This window comes from Condylura cristata, unplaced genomic scaffold (assembly GCF_000260355.1).
Source record: "Condylura cristata isolate star-nosed mole 26May11 unplaced genomic scaffold, ConCri1.0 scaffold00039, whole genome shotgun sequence".
Lineage (NCBI taxonomy): Eukaryota > Metazoa > Chordata > Mammalia > Eulipotyphla > Talpidae > Condylura > Condylura cristata.
This window is the reverse complement of record NW_004567140.1, coordinates 5,677,080-5,696,130: the sequence shown is the minus strand read 5'-3', so window position 1 is coordinate 5,696,130 and position 19,051 is coordinate 5,677,080. Positions and strand designations below refer to the sequence as shown.

Below are 19,051 nucleotides of genomic sequence, written 5' to 3'. Positions count from 1 at the left end.
CCCTGCCACCAAGGAGAGCATCAGGGGGAGGAGGAGATGGGCTGGAGCTGTAGGGGACTTAGAACCCCGAGTTTCTGTCTCCTGGCATGTGGGGGCGTCCCAGGATGAAAGGAGGGGAATAAAGAGCAGCATTAATCGGTCTTATTCACTGAGCCGGGGGTCCCCTGGTCCGTGCTAAAGATGATCTGGGGATGGGTCCCATTTACACCTTGCGCTCACCTTAAAGTGCAGATTATGGAAGCATCACCCCATTTTATAGATGAGTAAATGCTTATAGATGGAGATGCAGAGAAGAAAGAAGTGAAAGAAGTTGCCCAAGGGACAAACCCCACCCTCGCAGAAGAGATGGAACAAAGGGGGTGGGTGGGGAAAGAAAGGTGAAGTGCCCCTCCAGGAGGGGCTCAAGGGGGCCAAATGACCCCCTGCTAGTCTAATTACTGGCTAGACTTTACCATAGATGCCTGCCCCTCCTTTTTTTCCCCCCCTTTCCCCCCCCCCCCCCCCTGCAGGGGACATTCCCCACCTGGGTGAGTCTCTTGCCATCGCCTGGTGACCCCCAGGCCACATGTGTTGCTCATCAACATGGCCACGTGTGTGTGTGTGTGTGTGTGTGTGTGTGTGTGTGTGAGAGAGAGAGAGAGAGAGAGTGTGTGTTCAGCTTCTCAGCTTCTGGAGTTGGGGGTACCCTCACCCCCAGAGGCCAGCTTAAATGACTTGGCTTGACTCTGAACTTTAGCTGTCAGTTCGTGGGGTGCCCAGGATGCCAGCCTCCCTTTCCTGCCTAAGGGCTCTGTGCAGCAGATAAGCCCGCCTGAGGACGGAAGACTCGGCCTCCTGGTTGGGTTGTGAGAATGAAATCAATTAACCCAAGCGCAGGGCCTGGAAAGGTTCTTGGTGCCCAGCAAGTCCTCAACTATTATTGTTTTAGCAGCCTATGAAGGGCAGCGATGGGGAGGGGCAGGCAGTGCCCCATGGAAAGGCTTGATGCCCAGGCGTGGTTGGCCACAGCGTGCCCTGTCTGGGGCACAGCAGAAGTGGGGGGCCACAGACGTGGTCTGTGTACTCCTGCTCCGTGAAGTGTAGCAGCAGTTTATGGAAAGGGAGATAACTGGGGGCCTGGAGTCGGGGTGTCAGAGCCGCAGCCTGAGAGTGAGTGCCCTAATGCCACACGGAGCTGGGCCTGGCCATCAGGAAGGGCCCTTGTGCTGCCCAACCTGCCAGGAGCTTGGCCACCTCTGGGCTCCCCACATTTCCTGGGCCAGGCCTCCTTCGGTGGCCTCCATTTGCATGACCATCAGAGACACTCAGCTGTGTGTAGATCTGAGGTCAGTGGGCTGCTGAGCAACCTGCATCCTGCAGAGGTCAGAGGTCAGCAGCAGACTGACTGACATGCATCCTGGAGAGGTCAGGAACCCAGGACTTTCCCTCTTCCCTCGCCCAGGCCGGATAATGAGTTCTGAGTCACTGCTTCCCCCCACGCCCTAGGGTCCCCTTATACATCACCAGTTCTGAGATCCTCCTGGCTGCTGGCTATGGACAGCGCTCATCTGGGTGAACAAAGGGTGGGTGGGGAGAGGGGGACCTGGAAGATGCAGGAGGAGGGCACGCCTCCCCTTGGTCAAATCACCCAGCAGAGGGAGACGCCTTCTCCAGGGCTCCTGGACAGCGGTGCCACCCTCAGGGATGTGGGTGACCCAGGAGCCCTAGGAGTGAGGCTCAACTTTGCCTAAAGGATCAACGAGGGTGAGGACAGAGTAGTGTCCCCAGGTGCCCAGGGCCTTGGCAAAGGGACTTTGTGAACATGATGTTTAGGACCTCGGGATGGGGAGGTTATTCTGGATGCCCCGAGTGGAGTCAATGTCATCACAAGGGTGCTGGAAGTGGCAGGAGCAGGAGAGTGGGGTTGGAAGGAGGGAGATAGGCCAGGAGATGGTCAGAGATGTCGCGGTGTTAAAGATGGAGACGGGGTTCACGAGCCCTGGGAAACCAGAAGAGATAAGGGTGTGGCCTCTCGGGCCTCTGGAGGAGCTCAGTGTGGTGGAGATTTTGGTTGTCGCTGAGACCCGGGTCCCACCTCTAACCTGCAGGATTATAAAATGCGACAGGTGTGCTGTGCTGAGCCGCCAAAGGTGTGATCGTTTGTGATGGCAGAAGACAGGAAACTGCTCCCTGAAGAGCCATCATGGCTGGGCGGAGCTGCGGGGGTGGGGAGGTGGCCTCAGCAGCCCGTTCCAGTGCAGGTAAGGAATTAGGCTTGGGGTCAGGCTGCAGAAGTGGGTCTCGGCGAGGACCCCAGGAGGCAATGACCAGAGAGAGGGCGGAGGCAGAGGCATGGTCTAACCCGCAACCCCTGCCCGCCCCTCACCACAGGCGGGTCAGCATCCAGGTGACACGGGACAGGCGGCTAGTGAGTGCCACGCAGCAGCTCTGGGCGCCCACATTTCCTAGCCTGGGCCTCCTTCGGTGGTGAGGGGGTTGCATGCGTTTCGCGGTCCGGTTCCCATGAAGTGGTCAGACTCTTGAACCTATCAACAGAGGTGGGAATGGCGCAGAGAATATATGGCTGCATGTGATCCCAGGTCTGTCTGGATCCTGTATTACTGAATAATATTTAAAAAAATTTGTTTTACTTATTTATGCATACAAGACCTGGGGTGCAGGCCAGAGGGGCGGGGCTGGGAGGGACGGGGTGAGAGGATTTACCAGAGACAGAGTGGGGAGCAGAATAGGCAGATCCACTGAAATCCACTGCTGGGGGAGCAGCGGGGAGACAGGAGAGGTCTGCTGCGCCCGGTGGGTCACTCCAGGCCGGGGATCGAACCCAGGTGCCAGTGGCTGCTGATGGCTTCTAGTGCTGAGACTTAACCCCTGCACCACCAGGGAGATCTTAGCAATGGGAACCCAGGCAAAGCTGATGTCTTCCTGCTCTAATCTTTTCTCCTCTGGTCTGTTCCTCTTAGCGGGAATAGAAAATGTCCCTGAACCCATTATCCAGCTTCACCTAAGAGCTGTCATGTTAGAGATTCTCTCCTCCGGCCTCCTACAGTGATGTAGTCATGAAGTCTAATCTATGACAGTCTAGTCTTGTTGGACTATTGATGCCTTATTAAGGATCGCATCTAACTCCTCCAGTTGTCTTTGCCACCTCTGACCCCCTTTATCCTGTTACAGCAGGGTAAGGAGGTGGCTGTGCCGCGAGCGCCCCCTAGCGGCTGTAAACACTTCAACGCCGCCGGGGCCCATCTGCGTGAGAGCGGGCACGTGGTTTGGCCCCCAGGTAAGGTCACTTCCCCGCGGCCAGGGCCTCCAAGGGACACACAGACACGGACCCACACACTCAGGCAGACTGCAGGGCTCAGAACATGAATGTTCTGGAACCAGAGCCTCTGGCTGCTACCTCCTTGTTTGCCAAAGAGAGCCTTGAGGGGATGTGAGGAAGAGACATGGTTTGGACAGGTTTCCCCTCCATCCAAATGCAGCCCTCCTTGGAAGAAAGTCACTCATGTAGCTCCGATTTACCCTCTCCCTTCTTTAGAAATACTTGGAATGATTTATCTGGAATTTTTCTACCTGGGGACCTGTCTCCTCTTCCCCTCCTCAGTTACCCAATCATGGTACTTATCTGATACTCTGGGGTGTGATCCAAGACTCATAGGGGTCTCCCTGGTCGCACAAGGGGTTAAGTCTCAGCCCTGTGAAGCCGTCTGCAGCCACTGCAGCACGAGTTCAATCCCTGGCCAAGGAGGTGACCCACAGGGCCCAGCAGACCTCTCCATTCTCCCTGCTGCTCCCCTCAGCAGTGGACTTCAGTACATCTGCCTGTTCTGCTCCCCACTCTGTCTCTGGTGACTCCTCTTGCCCCTCCCACTTCTGGCCTACACCCCATTTCTAAGCAAACTTGAAAAACAAAAAACTCAAAAACTTAAAAAAAAAAAATGAACTGCTGGGAGGATATCTCTGTGTGATAGGTCTCCCTGGTGGCCTAGGGGTGAGTCTCAGGCTATCACTGCAATGGGCTGAGTGCGATCCCCGGCCAGGGAGCTGACTCCCATGTAGCAAAGCAGACCTCGCCTGTCTCCCTGCTGCTCCCCTCAGCAGTGTATTTCAATTAATCTACTTCTGCTCCCCACTCTGTCTCTGGTGAATCCGGGAGCCTACACCCCAGCTCTTGTATAAATAAATAAATCTTTTTTAAAAAAATGAAAATTAGAGACTCAGAGATATTTGCTTCAGTGACATTCCACTGGGAGCTGTGATGAGAGTATTCATGCCCCGGACATCGACAAAGGCCGCAAAGGAGACTTCCCGCTCTGCCCAGCTTTGCCAGCGCATCCCTGGCAGGAGCCTGGGCCCACGTGTTGCCAGGCTGTGTCCTGTGAGGCCACAGGCTCTCAGAGCCTGCTGCGCCAACCAGCCACTCACCGGGATTCCACTCACCAGGAATCTCTTTCTCGTTCCCATGGTGCCTCTTCCAGGAAGCTCTCCCTGATTTTTTTTGCCAGCAAGCCTAAAATTCTTGCTCACATCACTACTCTGATGCAGCTGTCCTTGTATGTTAGCCTGCCTTTTTTTTCTCTCTGTAAACTTTTTTTCTTGGCTCATACTTTTTACTACAACTTTAATTGATGATCATTATAAAAAATAATTCAAAGTAAGGGAAAAAATGTACAGTACTAATGACCCCACCCATCTCTCCAGCAGTGACCGCTGTCCTCACCACCGGGGTGTGTGTCTCGCAGGCCTTTCCCCCAAACCTCTGCAAGAATTATCACGTCTAAATGCAATCACACTGTATGCCTTCTTCTTTTAAAGATTTATTTATTTATGCATACAGAACTGGGGTACAGGCCAGAGGCTCAGGGGCGGCGAGAGGCTTCACCAGAGACAGAGTGGAGAGCAGAACAGGCAGATGGACGAAGTACACTGCTGAGGGGAGCAGCGGGCGGGTCAGGAGAGGTCTGCCACGCCATGTGGTCACCTCCGGGGCAGGCGGGGATCGAACTCATGCGGAAGTGGCTTAAGCTTCTCAGTGCTGTGCTTTAACCCGCTGCGCCACCAGGGAGGGCCTGTATGCCTTCTTTTAAGACGGCCTTTTACTTACTAGACTGTGATGGCTTCTCGGCCTGGCTAAGATCGTGTACTTACTAGACTCTGATAATCCCTCCATAGACATAAGTAAGTGCATTTATCCAAGAGCTCTGTTGAAATTTAGTGTAATGTTCTACACAGTAGCTACATTATAATTTATTGAGCCAAAACCCCAAATTAAACATCTAGATTTCTTCTAACAGTTTACCATTGTTACTGGTCCAGGGCTCAGGATCTTTGTATTCAAAGCCTTCAGATATAGTTTTATTTAATTTTTTTTAAGATTTATTTATTCATACATACAAGAACTGGGGTACAGCCCAGAGGTGTGGGGGTAAGGAGGAGAGGTTTCACTAGAGACAGAGTGGAGAGCAGAACAGGCAGAGACTGAAATATACTGATGAGGGGAGAGAAGTCTGCTGCACCCTGTGGGTCACTCCCCGGCCGGAGATCGAACTCATGCTGCAGTGGCTACAGATAGCTTCATAGTGCTGTGCTATAACCCACTGCACCACCAGGGAGGGCCCCAAAATACAGTTCTAGTTATTTCCTAAACCACCAGAAAGAATCTTGCTGGGTAATTCACATGTTTGGAATTGTTACTCCCTATATTTTTCTCTGCATGGATGCACCCCTCCACACACACACACACATCTTTTACAAACATTAATTTAGACTGCGTGTGCTCTTCTGAACCCTGCTATTTAAAATGTATTTTTGTTGTTACTTACTATAATACTCTTACATTCATTTACTGCGGAGGCCTCTTGGCTTCTGGCTGGTCACCCCAGTTTCCACCTCCGTGTCCACACTGTCTGCTCCTCTCTGCATGTCAAACCTCCCTCTGCTTCTCTCAGAGGGCACTTGTGACTCCATACAAGACCCACCACTAATCCAGGAGAATCATTCTGCATCTTTCATTAATCATGTCTGAAAAATCCTTGTCTTGCCAAACAGAACAGCATTCACAGGTTGCAGGGATCAGGGTGGGGTAAATTTTGAGGAGGGGGCATGATCCAGCTGACTGCAGTGACACAGGGGAAACGCATGTAATACCGCCCTCCGGAAGGCACAGGAAGACACGCTCGACCGTCGTGGTGTGTGTGGGTGTATGTGGGGTTGGCTGGCAGGACACACTCCGTTGCTGACTTGCTCACTGAGGGTGGGGTGGGCCGGAGAAGGATGGGGGAGACCATGTCACCCTAGACACCCAGAGACTGTACAGCTCTGTTAGTCACAGGCCACCAGCGGACTGCTGTGTCTGGGGTCTGTAAAGAAAGAACAACTTGGGCCCTCCCTGATGGCACAGTGGGCAAAAGCGCAGCACTATGAAACTATCCACAGCCACTGCAGCACGAGTTGGATCCAGGGGTGACCACAGGGTGCAGCAGACCTCTCCTGTCTGCCCGCTGCTCCCCTCAGCAGTGCACTTCGTTGGTCTGCTTGTTCTGCTCCTCACTCTGTCTCTGGTGACTCCTCTCACCGCCCCTGTGCCTCCGGCCAGTATCCCAGCTCTTATATGAATAAATAAATAAAATCTTCAGAAAAAAAGAAAGAACTGGCTGAGAGCAAGCTGCCTGTCACTCCCCACACAGTAACTCACCAACAGTGAGACTCAGGCCAGTCACTTCATCTCCCTTCAACTCTGGTCCTTTCTTCACCATAAAAGGAGTCGAGTTGTCTGGGCCTTCTGGGGTTACTGAGATGTGAATGAGGAAATTCCGGCAGGACTGGCCAGCGTGTTGGCCATCTTAGCACCATCCCCTTTCTCCTCTCTGGCTGCCCATGGGTAGGTTCCGCTCCTGTGAGGCCTCAGTCCTCAAGACTGGCAGCCCGGGGAGCTGCCACCGGCAGTTGGCCCACAGTGGGACGTGAGTACTTGTGCCTGTGAGTGAAAAACCTGTTGGCCGGCCCACTTACTAGTCATTCACACACATACCCCCATATTCCCGGTGTAAATCAGAAAACCTGGGCCCTCCCTGGTGGCGCGGAGGGCTGGAGCACTGCAAAGCTAAGCCAAGCCATGGCTGCCTCAGGGTGTTTGAGCCCCGCCCCGGAGGTGACCCACATGACGCAGCAGACCTCTCCTGTCTCCCCACTGCTCCCCTCAGCATGGTACTTCATTGATCTGCCGGTTCTGCTCCCCACTGTTTGTGAATCCTCTCACTGTCCCTGCACCTCTGACCTGTATCCCCAGTTCTGTATGCATAAATAAAATCTTAAAAATAAAATTGGAAAACCCCCTAGTTCTCTGGCTATATAGGGCCTTAGAGAGGCTCACTAGGTCCTTGGGGGCCTGCTGAGACGTGAGTCTAGTTATAGGCCTAGAAGCACAGGGCTTCTAGAGTGAGATGGCCCTTGAGAGGCCATTACCGTTTCTTCAGACAGAGGCTTAACTTCCTCAGAAACGGGTGAAAGGACAGAGGACCTGGAACAACTTTCTTGTCAGGTGTGTGTGGCTTCTCTTCTCCCGCCTGGCTGTATAAAATATGTTTATTTTCACTGCTGATTCTGTAAAATGTCACCTCTAACCCAACATGCTTACTTCTTAGATTCCAAGCGAGGTTTTCATTGCTTAGCTCCAGGGGGTCTGAGCACAGACAGCAGCCCCCACTTCAGACACACATATTCAGGACCTCAGCCTGCCTGCAGAGGAAAGAATGGACCGCAGATTTCCAAATGGACTTGACCCCAAGCTCATTTCAAATGTTTCTTCTACTAAAGTAGAATGTAACATACCTTAAAAAAAAAACCGAACTTAAAAGCTGTGGTGGAGGCCCTCCCTGGTGGCACAAGGGGTTAAGCCTCAGCACTATGAAGCTGTCCACAGCCCCTGCAGCACGAGTTCCATCCCCAGCCTGAGAACTGACCCACAGGGCACAGCAGACCTCTCCTGTCTCCCCGCTGCTCCCCTCAGCAGTGTGTTTCAGTAGATCCGCCTGTTCTGCTCCTCATTATGTCTCTGGTGAGTCAGAGTCAGAACCGCACCCCAGTTCTTCTATGTAAAAAAAAAAATACTGTTGTTACTGTGAGTCTTGCTGTGAATTCCTTAGTGAATGTAAACATAAATGTTTATGTAAATGTTTCCAGTAATGACGACTAATTTAAATGATCACAACCATGATAGAAGAAACTGACTGACTTCCTTTGCTAAAAACACCCTAGTCATGTGGAAGCTGTGCTTTGAGATGAGCCTCAGAGTGAGTCAAGAATTGAAGCCACCAAGAATAAGCTCAGTCTACAAAGGCACGACACGAGCAGGAAAAACGACCAGAGACCTGCCAAGGTGCAGGGCTCTTCCCGCCACTGCGTTTAAATCTGGCGATTGCCTGGAAGCCAGAACCGTTTAAATCGGGAATCGTGGGCCAACCCCGGTAGGTCCTTGGTCAATCACACTTCCGTGGCCTTATCGCTAATGCCAAGTCTTCTCATTAAAAAAAAAAAGCACCTTGGCCCTCCCTGGTGGCGCAGCGGGTTAAAGCACAGCACTGAGAATCTGAAGCCACTTCCGCATGAGTTCGATTCCCGCCTGCCGCCTGCCCCGGAGGAGACCACATGGCGAGCCAGACCTCTCCTGACCCACCCGCTGCTCCCCTCAGCAGTGTACTTCGTCGATCTGCCTGTTCTGCTCCCCACTCTGTCTCTGGTGAAGCCTCTCACCGCCCCTGAGCCTCTGGCCTGTACCCCAGTTCTGTATGAATAAATAAATCTTTAAAAAAAAAAAAAGCACCAGAAGTTACTTGACAATAAGCAACTCAGCTGTGGGCCGTCAGCGACCACAGACACGAAGTAAACTGCCAGCGAGCCTCTGCCCGGGTCGTTCATAGTAAAGCTTTATTGAACTGAAAACCCCGCAAAGGCGTCACCTCTGCAAAGTTCCCCTTCGTTTGAAGTAAAGCACTGCGTTTTAAAAAGCAATTATACATGAAGTCTTTCCTAGAAAAGTCCTGCTAAAACATGTCTAGCAATTTCATTGATTATATAAAGTAGTACACTTAGTGTAATTGAAACATTCCAACAGGAATCAAATCGCACCAGCAGAACCATTTCTGCGCCTCTGACACCTATGCACAAACACGCGTGCAGACACACGTCTGGAGCAGCTCCTCAGGCGTGAACATGCGACACTAGGGCCTTCTACTCACAGGTCTGTTGAACTACACAGTATATATTAAAGCTCTTCAGAATAAAGACATGAGAAGCCGCGAGCATTTTTTTGTTCATCAATTTGTATCTCGGCTTCCTGTCCTGCCTTCTGCTTTTGTTTGGCCGCAAAGGCGCGCCACTCGCGTGGGCTGTTAGGAATCCTGTGCCCCCGCTGCGTCCGGGGGGGACAGCTGGCTGGAGCCCCACAATCCAGTCCACGCTCAAGGACGTCTCCAACAGCCAGAGCGCGAGCGCCGTCAGTGTGCGATGGCGGGGGGGCCTTCGGGAAGGAGAGAGGCAAAGAAAGTCTTGAAGACGAGCCAGGCCGTGCTCATGAACGAGGGGCCGCTCTGCCCCTCCCCCAGCACGCGGTCCGCAGGGAGCTGGTCGGGGTCCTCGACCTCAGGACCGGGGCCTCCCTGTGGGCGAGACACAAGGAGAACCAAGTCAGAAGTCAGCCCCGCTCCCTCGCCCCATGGGAAAGCGGCCGGGCAGGCAGGACCCAGCGAGCACGCTGGGCTGGCGGGGCCTTTCTCGTGCCTCCAGGGCTCTGCCGTGGCAGAGATGTTCCCAGCAGCCTCCGAGGCGGACATGGCTACCGACCACCGAATACACGAGAAATGTCATTTGCGTATGCCTTGACACACTTAACAAAGAGCTGATGACTACGGCACGTTTAATCTTTTAAAAGTAGTTATTGCTGGCCCTCCCTGGTGGCGCAGCGGGTTAAGCACAGCACTGTCGCAGCCGCTGCAGCACAAGTTCGATCCCCGACCAGGGAGTGACCCACAGGGCGCGGCAGACCTCTCCTGCCCGCTGCTCCCCTCAGCAGTGTGTTTCAGTCCATCTGCCTGTTCCACGCCCCACTCTGTCTCTGGTGAGTCCTCTCACCCCCGCCACACCTCTGGCCTGTACCCCAGTTCTGTATGCATAAATAAATCTTTCTTTTATTATAACAGTTTGTTTTTACATCATTTTGTGCCTTTTTCCATCTCAGCTGTAATCCCCGTGGGCTTCCCATCACCAAACCACCCGTGTGCCATCACCAAAGTCCTGTGCACTTCCCCACCCCGTTTTTGATCCCATTCCCCACTCCATCCCTGTAGAATGTCTCTGGTATATGTTCATTATGCATAAATAAATTAAAAAAAAAAAAGTAGTTACTGCTCCTAGACTGAAAATATTTAAATACTGAAGCAGATGCCCTAGTAAGATGGTGAGCCACCACACTGGACACTGGGGACTTGGGTGCCCAGCCTCTCACATTTGGCTCCACGAGAAGCCCCTACCTGGAGGTTATTGTTGGGGTCCTGATTCACAGCTTCATGAAGAGGACCATCATCCGGGAAGTGCTGAGCCGGCCTCTGTCTGAAGGGAAACCACCCGACATGGTGCCTTCAAAGGAAGCACAGAGAGGTCCGTCCATCTCAGCACTTAGAAGTTGTTTAATCAGGCAAGACCCGCTCGCTCCCATCCCCCACTCAGAGCATCCTGACCAGAAGTTCAGGGTCAAGCCTGTCTACCCAGACACCCCATCACACCCAGCTGGACCCCTGCACTCAGGGTCCGGGTGCAGCCACCTTCACTCGGTCAGCAGCCATAAGCTGCTCGTCTGAACTGAACTTAACACTTGAAAGCCTGAACAGAGTGGGGGAGTTCAGTACACACACAGAATTGTGGCTGTAACATATGTAAGATGTAAGAGTAAGACCTAAATCGAGTCACTAAAACAGATGCCTCTAGAGACTGCAGGATGTAAAGAATCAACTACAAGTTTTAGTTGGAAAACCAACCAAACCCCAATCTTTAAGCAAATGTGACAAAGAATTAACATGATTAACTCTGGACATAGGAGTGTTGGTTATTTTACTCTAAATATTTCTCCATTAAAAAGATCTTTAAGGGCCCTCCCTGATGGCGCAACAGGTTAGGATGCAGCACTGCAAGCCAGCCACAGCTGCTTCAGTGCTAGTTCGAGCCCCGCCCCAGAGGTGACCCACAGGGCGCGGCAGACCTCTCCTGACCTGCCCGCTGCTCCCCTCAGCAGTGTGTTTCAGGGGATCTGCCTGTTCTGTGCCCCACTCTGCCTCTGGTGAATCCTCTCACCGCCCCTGCACCTCTAGCCTGTACCCCAGTTCTGTGTGCATAAATAAATAAATCTTTTTAAAAATCATAAAAAACTAAAATAGAAATGCATTTTTACTGTGAAGGAGATTTCATCTTCAGGCTTTAGCCTAAGCAAGGGCATGTCATCTAGGCCAGGATTTCTCAATGGACACGATTTCTCAATGGGCTGGGCTGGGCTGGGCTGGACTGGCGCTTTCTGTGCCGCAGGGGTGCTTAGCAGCACCCCTAGTCTCCACACACTAGATGCCAACAGATGCCACCCCCCTGGTGACCATCAACAATGTCTCCAAACATGATCAAAGATGTTCAAATCTGGAGGAGGGAGCTGGGCCTGGTGCAAAATCACCCCTCGAGACACCACCTCGGCCATGCCAGGTCTGTGATGTTCCCTGGCTCTCAGGGCCATGCTACCTGTGGGTGCTGACTCTCACCCTGGAAGGCAGCCATAGGCAGTAAAGCTAACTAGGACCGTCAATAAAACAGAATGTTCCTTTCCATGCCTCTGTGTGGCTGTATTCTCGAGGTTTATCATGAGGGTGGCAGGTACCTTACGTACCTGGGACAGAAGAGAATATTCTAGTACAAACACACAGCACGCTCTTGCACCACCACCATAAGAGTTCCCTGCGTGGAAAGTGCCAGAAATGACACAACACTTAAATGCACTGCCTTCAGCGATGACTGAGCTTGCTCAAACACCGCAGCGTCTGTGCCCGACTGGCTGGCAGGGCCGTGTAACTCCCAGTAAGGGTGGGAACGCGCAGTGGAAGCTTACAGGTACATGACCACGGTGGCGCCCATGACCATGAGGAATCTGCTCAGGGAGGAGTAGAAGTAGAGGATGCTGAGGAACACGGAGAAGGTGGCTGCCGAGTAGGTCCAATCCAGCCAGTCCCGGTTGATCTCGTCATCTTCCTCCACCAGGGGGCCGCCCTGGGCATTCATCCGCAAGTTCTGATTGGCCCCAGGGTTGACCACCACTTGAGGAGCCGCGTTCTGATTGGCTGGCTGGTTTTCGGCGGGAAACTGGTTGTGAATGGGCGCCGGGGCGGGTGCAGCGACCACAGGGAGCTCCTGGGCACCTGGTGGGGGCACAAAAGCCCCGGATGCAGCCGTGGCGGCCAAACTAAAATAGGAACGACAGAGGCAGGTACTGTGAGAGCAGAGCACGGAGCGGACTGCGGCTCTCACGACCTGATTTACGTGGGGCCTTTCGCTGAGCTTCCTGGACTCGGGGGCCCCTACTTGCAGGCCCACCCACAAATGCCTTTTTATGAGAAATCCCAGGGTGACCTTCATCTGAAATTAAACCTCAAGGCCACTATAAAAGTGGTACTGCAACAAATTAAAAATTTCCAGTTAAAAACTCCAACGATACCAAATAGGACAGGAAGTGACAAATTCTAAACCGAGCCATCAAACTGTGTATCCGACACAAGCACCCCCGCACCAACATATAAACTGGCTGGGTTCCCCTCACACTCCGCCCCCAGAACCCCACGGAACAGGCGCCGAGAAGCTGCCCACAGCGCACTGGGCTCACCCCTGCCTCCCCAGCTGCCGGCTAGGCAGGCGGCTGGCCCGTTCCCGGGAGGCCTGGCCACACCCGCACCGACCCACTTACTACTGCATGTAGTACTGCCGTGCGTACAGCTGCTGGAACCAGGAGAGCTGCAGCCAGCCGTAGGGTGTGTACCCCGAGAAGCCAGGCCCCAGGCCTTGGAACGCCAGCTGGGGAGCTTCAGGCCTAAGACAGACACTTTTATTATTCACTCATTTATTTTTTAAGCATATCAAACATTTATCTGGGTGACAAAGGCCTATGATATACTGACAGGCTGGGCCACTATTGCCAGGACAATGCCACATATGACAGATTTCTTTAAAATGCTCCCTTTGAGTTGGTTTAGTCTAAATAAATGAGAACTAAATTTATTTTAAATATTTATTTTCATTACTTATGTATGTAAGAACTGGGTGTAGGCCAGAGGTGTGCGTGGTGGTGAGGATTCCCCAGAGACAGAGTGGGGAGCAGAACAGGCAGATCTGCTGAAGAACACTGCTGAGGGGAGCAGCGGGGACACAGGAGAGGTGTGCTGCGCTATGTGGGTCACTCCCTGGCTGGGGATCAAACTCAGGCTGTAGCAGTGACAGCGCTGACACTTAACCCCTGGGCCACAGGGAGGCCCAAGGGAGACAGCTTTAAGTGTTTCTAGCCAATAATGAATGCAACATCCATGTACATGTGACAGCCTCTAGTCCAATTCCACATGCAGAGTATTTCTAAAACTATCCCAGTACAAGCAGGTCTTGGTATATCACCGTTTTTGATCACTTAAGAAGGTTATAGCACATGGAAATGAGAGCATTAGTGCTTTTGCCAGCTTGCAGGCGGCCCTGCAGGAATGGGGGATAACTACAAGGTTTTCAGGTACGTGCTGCCTATGTGGGGGGAAGGGACATGATATCTGGAAAAGCAGAGGGAACAAGCACAGCAGAGCCTTGAGCAAGACCGGCCTGAGACGCCATGTGGAGGTTCATCCATAACTCCCTCTACTTCTGCGTGGATTTCAAATTCCCATTCCCGTGAGTAACAACTGCTCGACTCTTTTTCCTCCTCACCTGATCAACAATCAAGTATTAAAATTACTGAGAAAAGGGGAACAGGGGCAAGGAGGGGGGCAGTTTGTCAACATGTACTTAACAAATTATTTCCCCCACAGGAATTTCCATAATAAAGTGGTGCAAGAACTATGAAATTCCAACCTCAGACCATCTAGTCTCTTCTGGCTCTTGTGCTAAGGAAGAGCTCTGACCATGGGAAAGAAATGGCCTCTCCTAGCACCACCAACACAGTCCCTGGCAGAACATTTCTTAATCTCTTCACCTCCTGTCATCCACTGTCACAATAAACAAAGCACAAAGCCACTCACCAGAGCAGCTGTGCTGTGCTTACAACAGCTGTTTTTTCTGCAGCGGCACTAATTCCCTCATGAGGTCAAGAAAAGGCAAAGCACATCCATGCAGGAGGGGAAGTGCCTCTATTTTCAGTATATGCACACTTATTTGCTTATGTTTTCCTTGAAGACTGTGTCTTGGGGCCACCCTGGTGGGTTGAAGTGTCAGCCCTATCAAGCGACCATCAGTTACTATGGCCTGAGTTCGATCCCCGGCCAGGGAGTGACCCACAGGGCGCAGCAGACCTCCTCCATCTCCCGCTGCTCCCTGCATAGTGTATTTCAGACAATCTGCCTGTTCTGCTCCCCACTCTGTCCTGGTGAATCTTCTCACCCTGCCCCCACACCTCTGGCCTGTACCCCAGCTCTTGAATGCATAAATAAATAAAATAAAATCTTTAAAAAAAGACTGCCTTAGGGCCCTCCCTGGTGGCGCAGAGGGTTAAAGCACAGCACTGAGAAGCTAAAGCCACTTCTGCAAGAGTTCGATTCCCGCCTGCCCCGGAGGTGACCACAGGGCGCAGCAGACCTCTCCTGGCCAACCCGCTGCAACCATCAGCAGTGTACTTTGTCGATCTGCCTGTTCTGCTCCCCACCCCACTCTATCTATGGTGAAGACTCTCGCCGCCCCTGAGCCTCTGGCCTCTACCCCAGTTCTGTATGCACAAATAAATAAATCTTAAAAAAAAAAAGACTGCCTTAAGAAATTTAAATCTATGAGATCTTTAAAATACAGCCCCAATAAAGCAAAACCTTGCACATTGTACAGCCTATGACCGAATAGTAAAAATACATTTTATTCTTCAATTGATGGAAAAGGTGCACATTCTTTTTATCATACTTACCTGGAGACGTTCTCCCCTCCAGAGGGAGGAGGGTTCCGAAAAACCTCCCTTTGCCTCACACCATCACTTGAGAGGTCCCCAGCAGACTGCCCCTGATTAAGTCCGGTGGGCTGCTCTGTAGACTCAGCACCCTAAACAAGTGGAATGCAGGAATATCAGAGCAAAGGGTCTGATGCCATCGTCTGAAACCCAGCTAGAGGATTGTGTGACAGCGTAAGTCCCCCACCCAACCTCCGCACTTGACAACCATAGCCAGATGCAATAATCTAAAATTTGGTCAACACAATTTCAATATATAAATACTAAAACATCCTTATTTTTCCCTAACGTAACTGTCCTGTAGTTTCATTATAATCCTCTACTGAAATTATCACTGGTGGGAAAGTTTACTGATCATAAATTAAACAAGGCGTTGAATTTACTCAATGAAGAAATTAAATTTGCCCAGCAAGATTTACAAATAACCAGCAGTTTAAAATTTCTTATGAAAATACTTCTTATTTAAAAAGTTAAATATGTTCAACAGCTATGTTCAGCTGTTTCAGGAACTACATTGCAGTGCCAATGTAGAACCCAAACCACATTAGAATATAACACTGTGTATCTGAATGAGTCTGACTATCAAGCTTAAGTCTGTAGAGGCCACCTGACAGTCTGGTCTTTTCCTATCTAAGTAAAATAATCACGGTGCAAATTTCTTCTTCATTAAAAAAAAGAGGTGGCATCTAAGCTTCCTTAAAAGAAACGTGTTAAGTACTCAATTCTATAAAAACCCACAACGTGCCTTAGTTCAGTGATCTGGGTACACGGTCACTCAGGTGAACTTGCACCTTAGAAGGTGGAGTCAGGGGTGACTCCAGTTTTCCACAAAAACATGGATGAAATAATCTGCCACTATTTAATAAACTCTCTTATTTGTGTTGGTAACAACTTCCAACCCTAATTTTCTCCAAAGAAAAGGCAATCTATTACTTGATAAAAAGGCTCGGGAGCCTCTCTCTTTGACCCAACCTTTCTTTCCACCAGTGTCTGAATGACACAGCGTGTCCCTGCCAGGAGGAGCAGAGAGCAGACGTACCTTCGAGCCTGCTTCCGGCACCCTGGAAGGACTCCTCACGTTGCAGACCAAGTGCAGAACGTGCCGCTTTTCCTGCTAAAAGTAGCAAGGAGAGACTTTAAGGCCCGAATGAACGTGATAGGTGCTATAAAACATTCAAAAGTTAATGTGTGAGTTGGGTACCTTTGGAAGCAAGTCTCTGAGATACTGGTGATCCAACAACAGCTTCCCAGAATAAATTAACCTCTGGTCCTCTGGACACTAGGCACGGGGAGAAAGTAGACAGGTCAGCATTCAGCCCACAAGTCCCCAAGCCCCAAATATTGCTTTATACAAATAATGAATATGTGCGTTTTTCTCCAGTATCACAGGAGAAGATTTTCCTTCAGATTTTTCTCTGTATATTAAACTTTTTATTTTGAAAGTGCTGAATTTAAAACTGATCTCTGGGGTCTCCCTGGTGGCATAAGGGGTTAAGTCTCAGCACTATCAAATTATCTCCAGCCACTGCAACATGAGTTTGATCCCAGCCCAGGGAGCTGACCCACAGGGCACAGCAGACCTATCCTGACCGGCCCGCTGCTCCCCTCAGCAGTGTGTTTCAGTCTCTCTGCCTGTTCTGCTCCCCACTGTCTGGTGAATCCCCTCACCCCGCACTGCTGTCCTAGACCCCCGTTCTTACAAGCATAAACAGAAATATACCTTTAAAAAAAACCAAAGTGATCTCTAACATGCAAATAAATTTGTTCCAGTCCACAAAACCCAAGGAAACCTATCTGATTTCTCAACTCTCAGGGGAATTGCTCTCTGTCACCAGCTATCTTCAAAACCTAGTTTGGTCTCAGAGGAAGCTCCAAAGTACTTTCAAGGCCAATCTTCACCCAAAACACCCAAAACATTGTCCCAAGGTAACTTGAAGCCATGATAAACTAAAGTCCTCAGAGACTTTTTCTGGCATACAAATGCAGTTAAGAGGCAGGCGGGGTGTGCCTAACATTTCAGACGAGAATCCTGTAAGAGTCAGTAACTATTGTAAGGGGACTCTGAAATGGGCTTGTTCAAGGTCAGCCACTGTGAAAGGCAAGGCGCCAGCCCCTCTTCTCCACTCCAGTGATTTTAAAGCCAAGGACTCTACCCGAACACAATTCTCACTCTTAACATCTACTTTTACTCCTTTAGAAGCTGTACTTTAAAAATAATGCCTCAAATGTACGTGCCCAGCAAATCAGCACGTGGAGAGCACGGCCAACTGGCCAGCTCCTCGTGCCACAATCACCAGTCACAAAATGTGGCATGAAGTTGCTCCCAGTGAGCAGCCTGAGACTTCAAAAAGCAAACTGTGGAAAACAAAACAAAATAACTGCATCCATTTATCTAAATAGATCACGATTTTTGGATAGTTGCAACCAAAACAAACGACAGAAATATGTTAGAGGTACGTGGCTGTCCTCCGGGGGTAACTGCTGCCCACATGAGTGTGGAAGTGCGCCGTGGGATCCCGATTCACAGCGGACTTCCACACAAGAGCAGGCTTGAAACTCACAGCTGCCTGGAGTTGAATTGCTTTCCCTCGTAAAGGCCTGAACTGACAGTGTTTTTACCCAGGAAGTTGATTTGAAAAAACTTAAGTAAACAGCTAGGCTTCTTGCCTTCCTTTATAACAAATGAGCTGAGCTTTTCAGGCCTAAGGGTAACACAATTTACATATGAGAGACCTGCTTACGACTTGGGTCTTTACTCTGCTTGCAGTGTTGTTCCTCACCAAAGGAAGTCCCCAAGCAATGTTCTCCAAAACACTAACTACCTTTACCAAATGAGACCACAGAGACACACCTGCTTCACCCTTCTTTCTGTGTACCTAAAAGCCACCGACTCAGCGCCTGGCCACCTGGTTTCTTGGAAGGAGCTATGGTGAAACTACAACGAGCTCCCAGGTGAATACCAACGGAATGGAAGCTTATTAAATAAATAAGCAGATTTCAAAAGGCCAACTCAGGAGGCCAACTCACTCCTCTGTTCTTGACAACATGGAACCCAAACAACCAGAGCCGAGAGCTACCCCACAGCGTAAGCTTTCAGACAACAAGGCACAGCTTCATCATCTTTTCCTGCCCTGATGCCCTCTCCTGTTCGCTGGAGAACTGCACTTGTGGACAGTAAAGACTGCTGACACTTACATAATGTTAGAGTAGAAAGTAAATACAGGAAGGTCCAGCTCCCTCAATCACGTGGGAGCCAGGAGGGCGGGGCTAGGAGTGATACTGACAGATGTGTCAACCAAAACAAAGTGAGGAACTCTCAGTAATGGAGGTGAAACCCAGACTCTGCAGGAGGCGACTCCAAAGCCGGCCTCCCTTCTAAGTCACTGCACCAGAGTGCACTCGCCTCCTGGAACCAAGCGAAGGCCACCGGGTCCAGCTGGACCGAGAGGGGCCCGGCGGAAGGGGGACCGAGAGGGGAAGGGCCACGTCTGGCTCCTGGGTGTGGGCCCTTCAGCACAACTGCCTGGGCGGTCACTGCGCTCCTCCAGCCACCAGCCACGGCTTGGCACCTGCCCTTCCCTGTCCGCTTGGAGAAGCGACGCGCAGAGAACTCATTCCCCAGCACTTATGCTTGCTTGTGTCCAGCCACCGGGTGACCCCTAGTGCGGGCCCCCCGTCCTTGGGGGTAACTGAGGCTTGGAGGGTGAAACGACTCGCCCAAGGTCAAAGGGCTATTTCAGGCGCTTGGCTCACTCTGGAAGCCGGATCTGGGGTCTGGGGAGGTGGGGCAGGTGTGTGACAGCACCAGGGTTTGGGGGCACAGGGAGACCAGGTGACAGGAGACGGAAG

At 51.2% G+C, this 19,051-nt stretch overlaps 1 protein-coding gene across 1 annotated transcript in view; it reads right to left on the bottom strand.

The window, feature by feature from the left end:
* Positions 1-8,907: 8,907 nt before the first annotated feature.
* Positions 8,908-19,051, bottom strand: part of HERPUD1 (homocysteine-inducible, endoplasmic reticulum stress-inducible, ubiquitin-like domain member 1) — a 10,718-nt gene continuing 574 nt past the window's right edge. The window contains exons 2-8 of the mRNA XM_004693545.2: positions 16,404-16,481; positions 16,242-16,316; positions 15,164-15,294; positions 12,986-13,108; positions 12,137-12,487; positions 10,524-10,629; positions 8,908-9,653 (exon numbers count right to left, since the gene is read on the bottom strand). Coding sequence (XP_004693602.1) covers positions 9,492-9,653; positions 10,524-10,629; positions 12,137-12,487; positions 12,986-13,108; positions 15,164-15,294; positions 16,242-16,316; positions 16,404-16,481 — 1,026 coding nt within the window. The 3' untranslated portion in view covers positions 8,908-9,491. The remainder of the gene's footprint in view (positions 9,654-10,523; positions 10,630-12,136; positions 12,488-12,985; positions 13,109-15,163; positions 15,295-16,241; positions 16,317-16,403; positions 16,482-19,051) is intronic.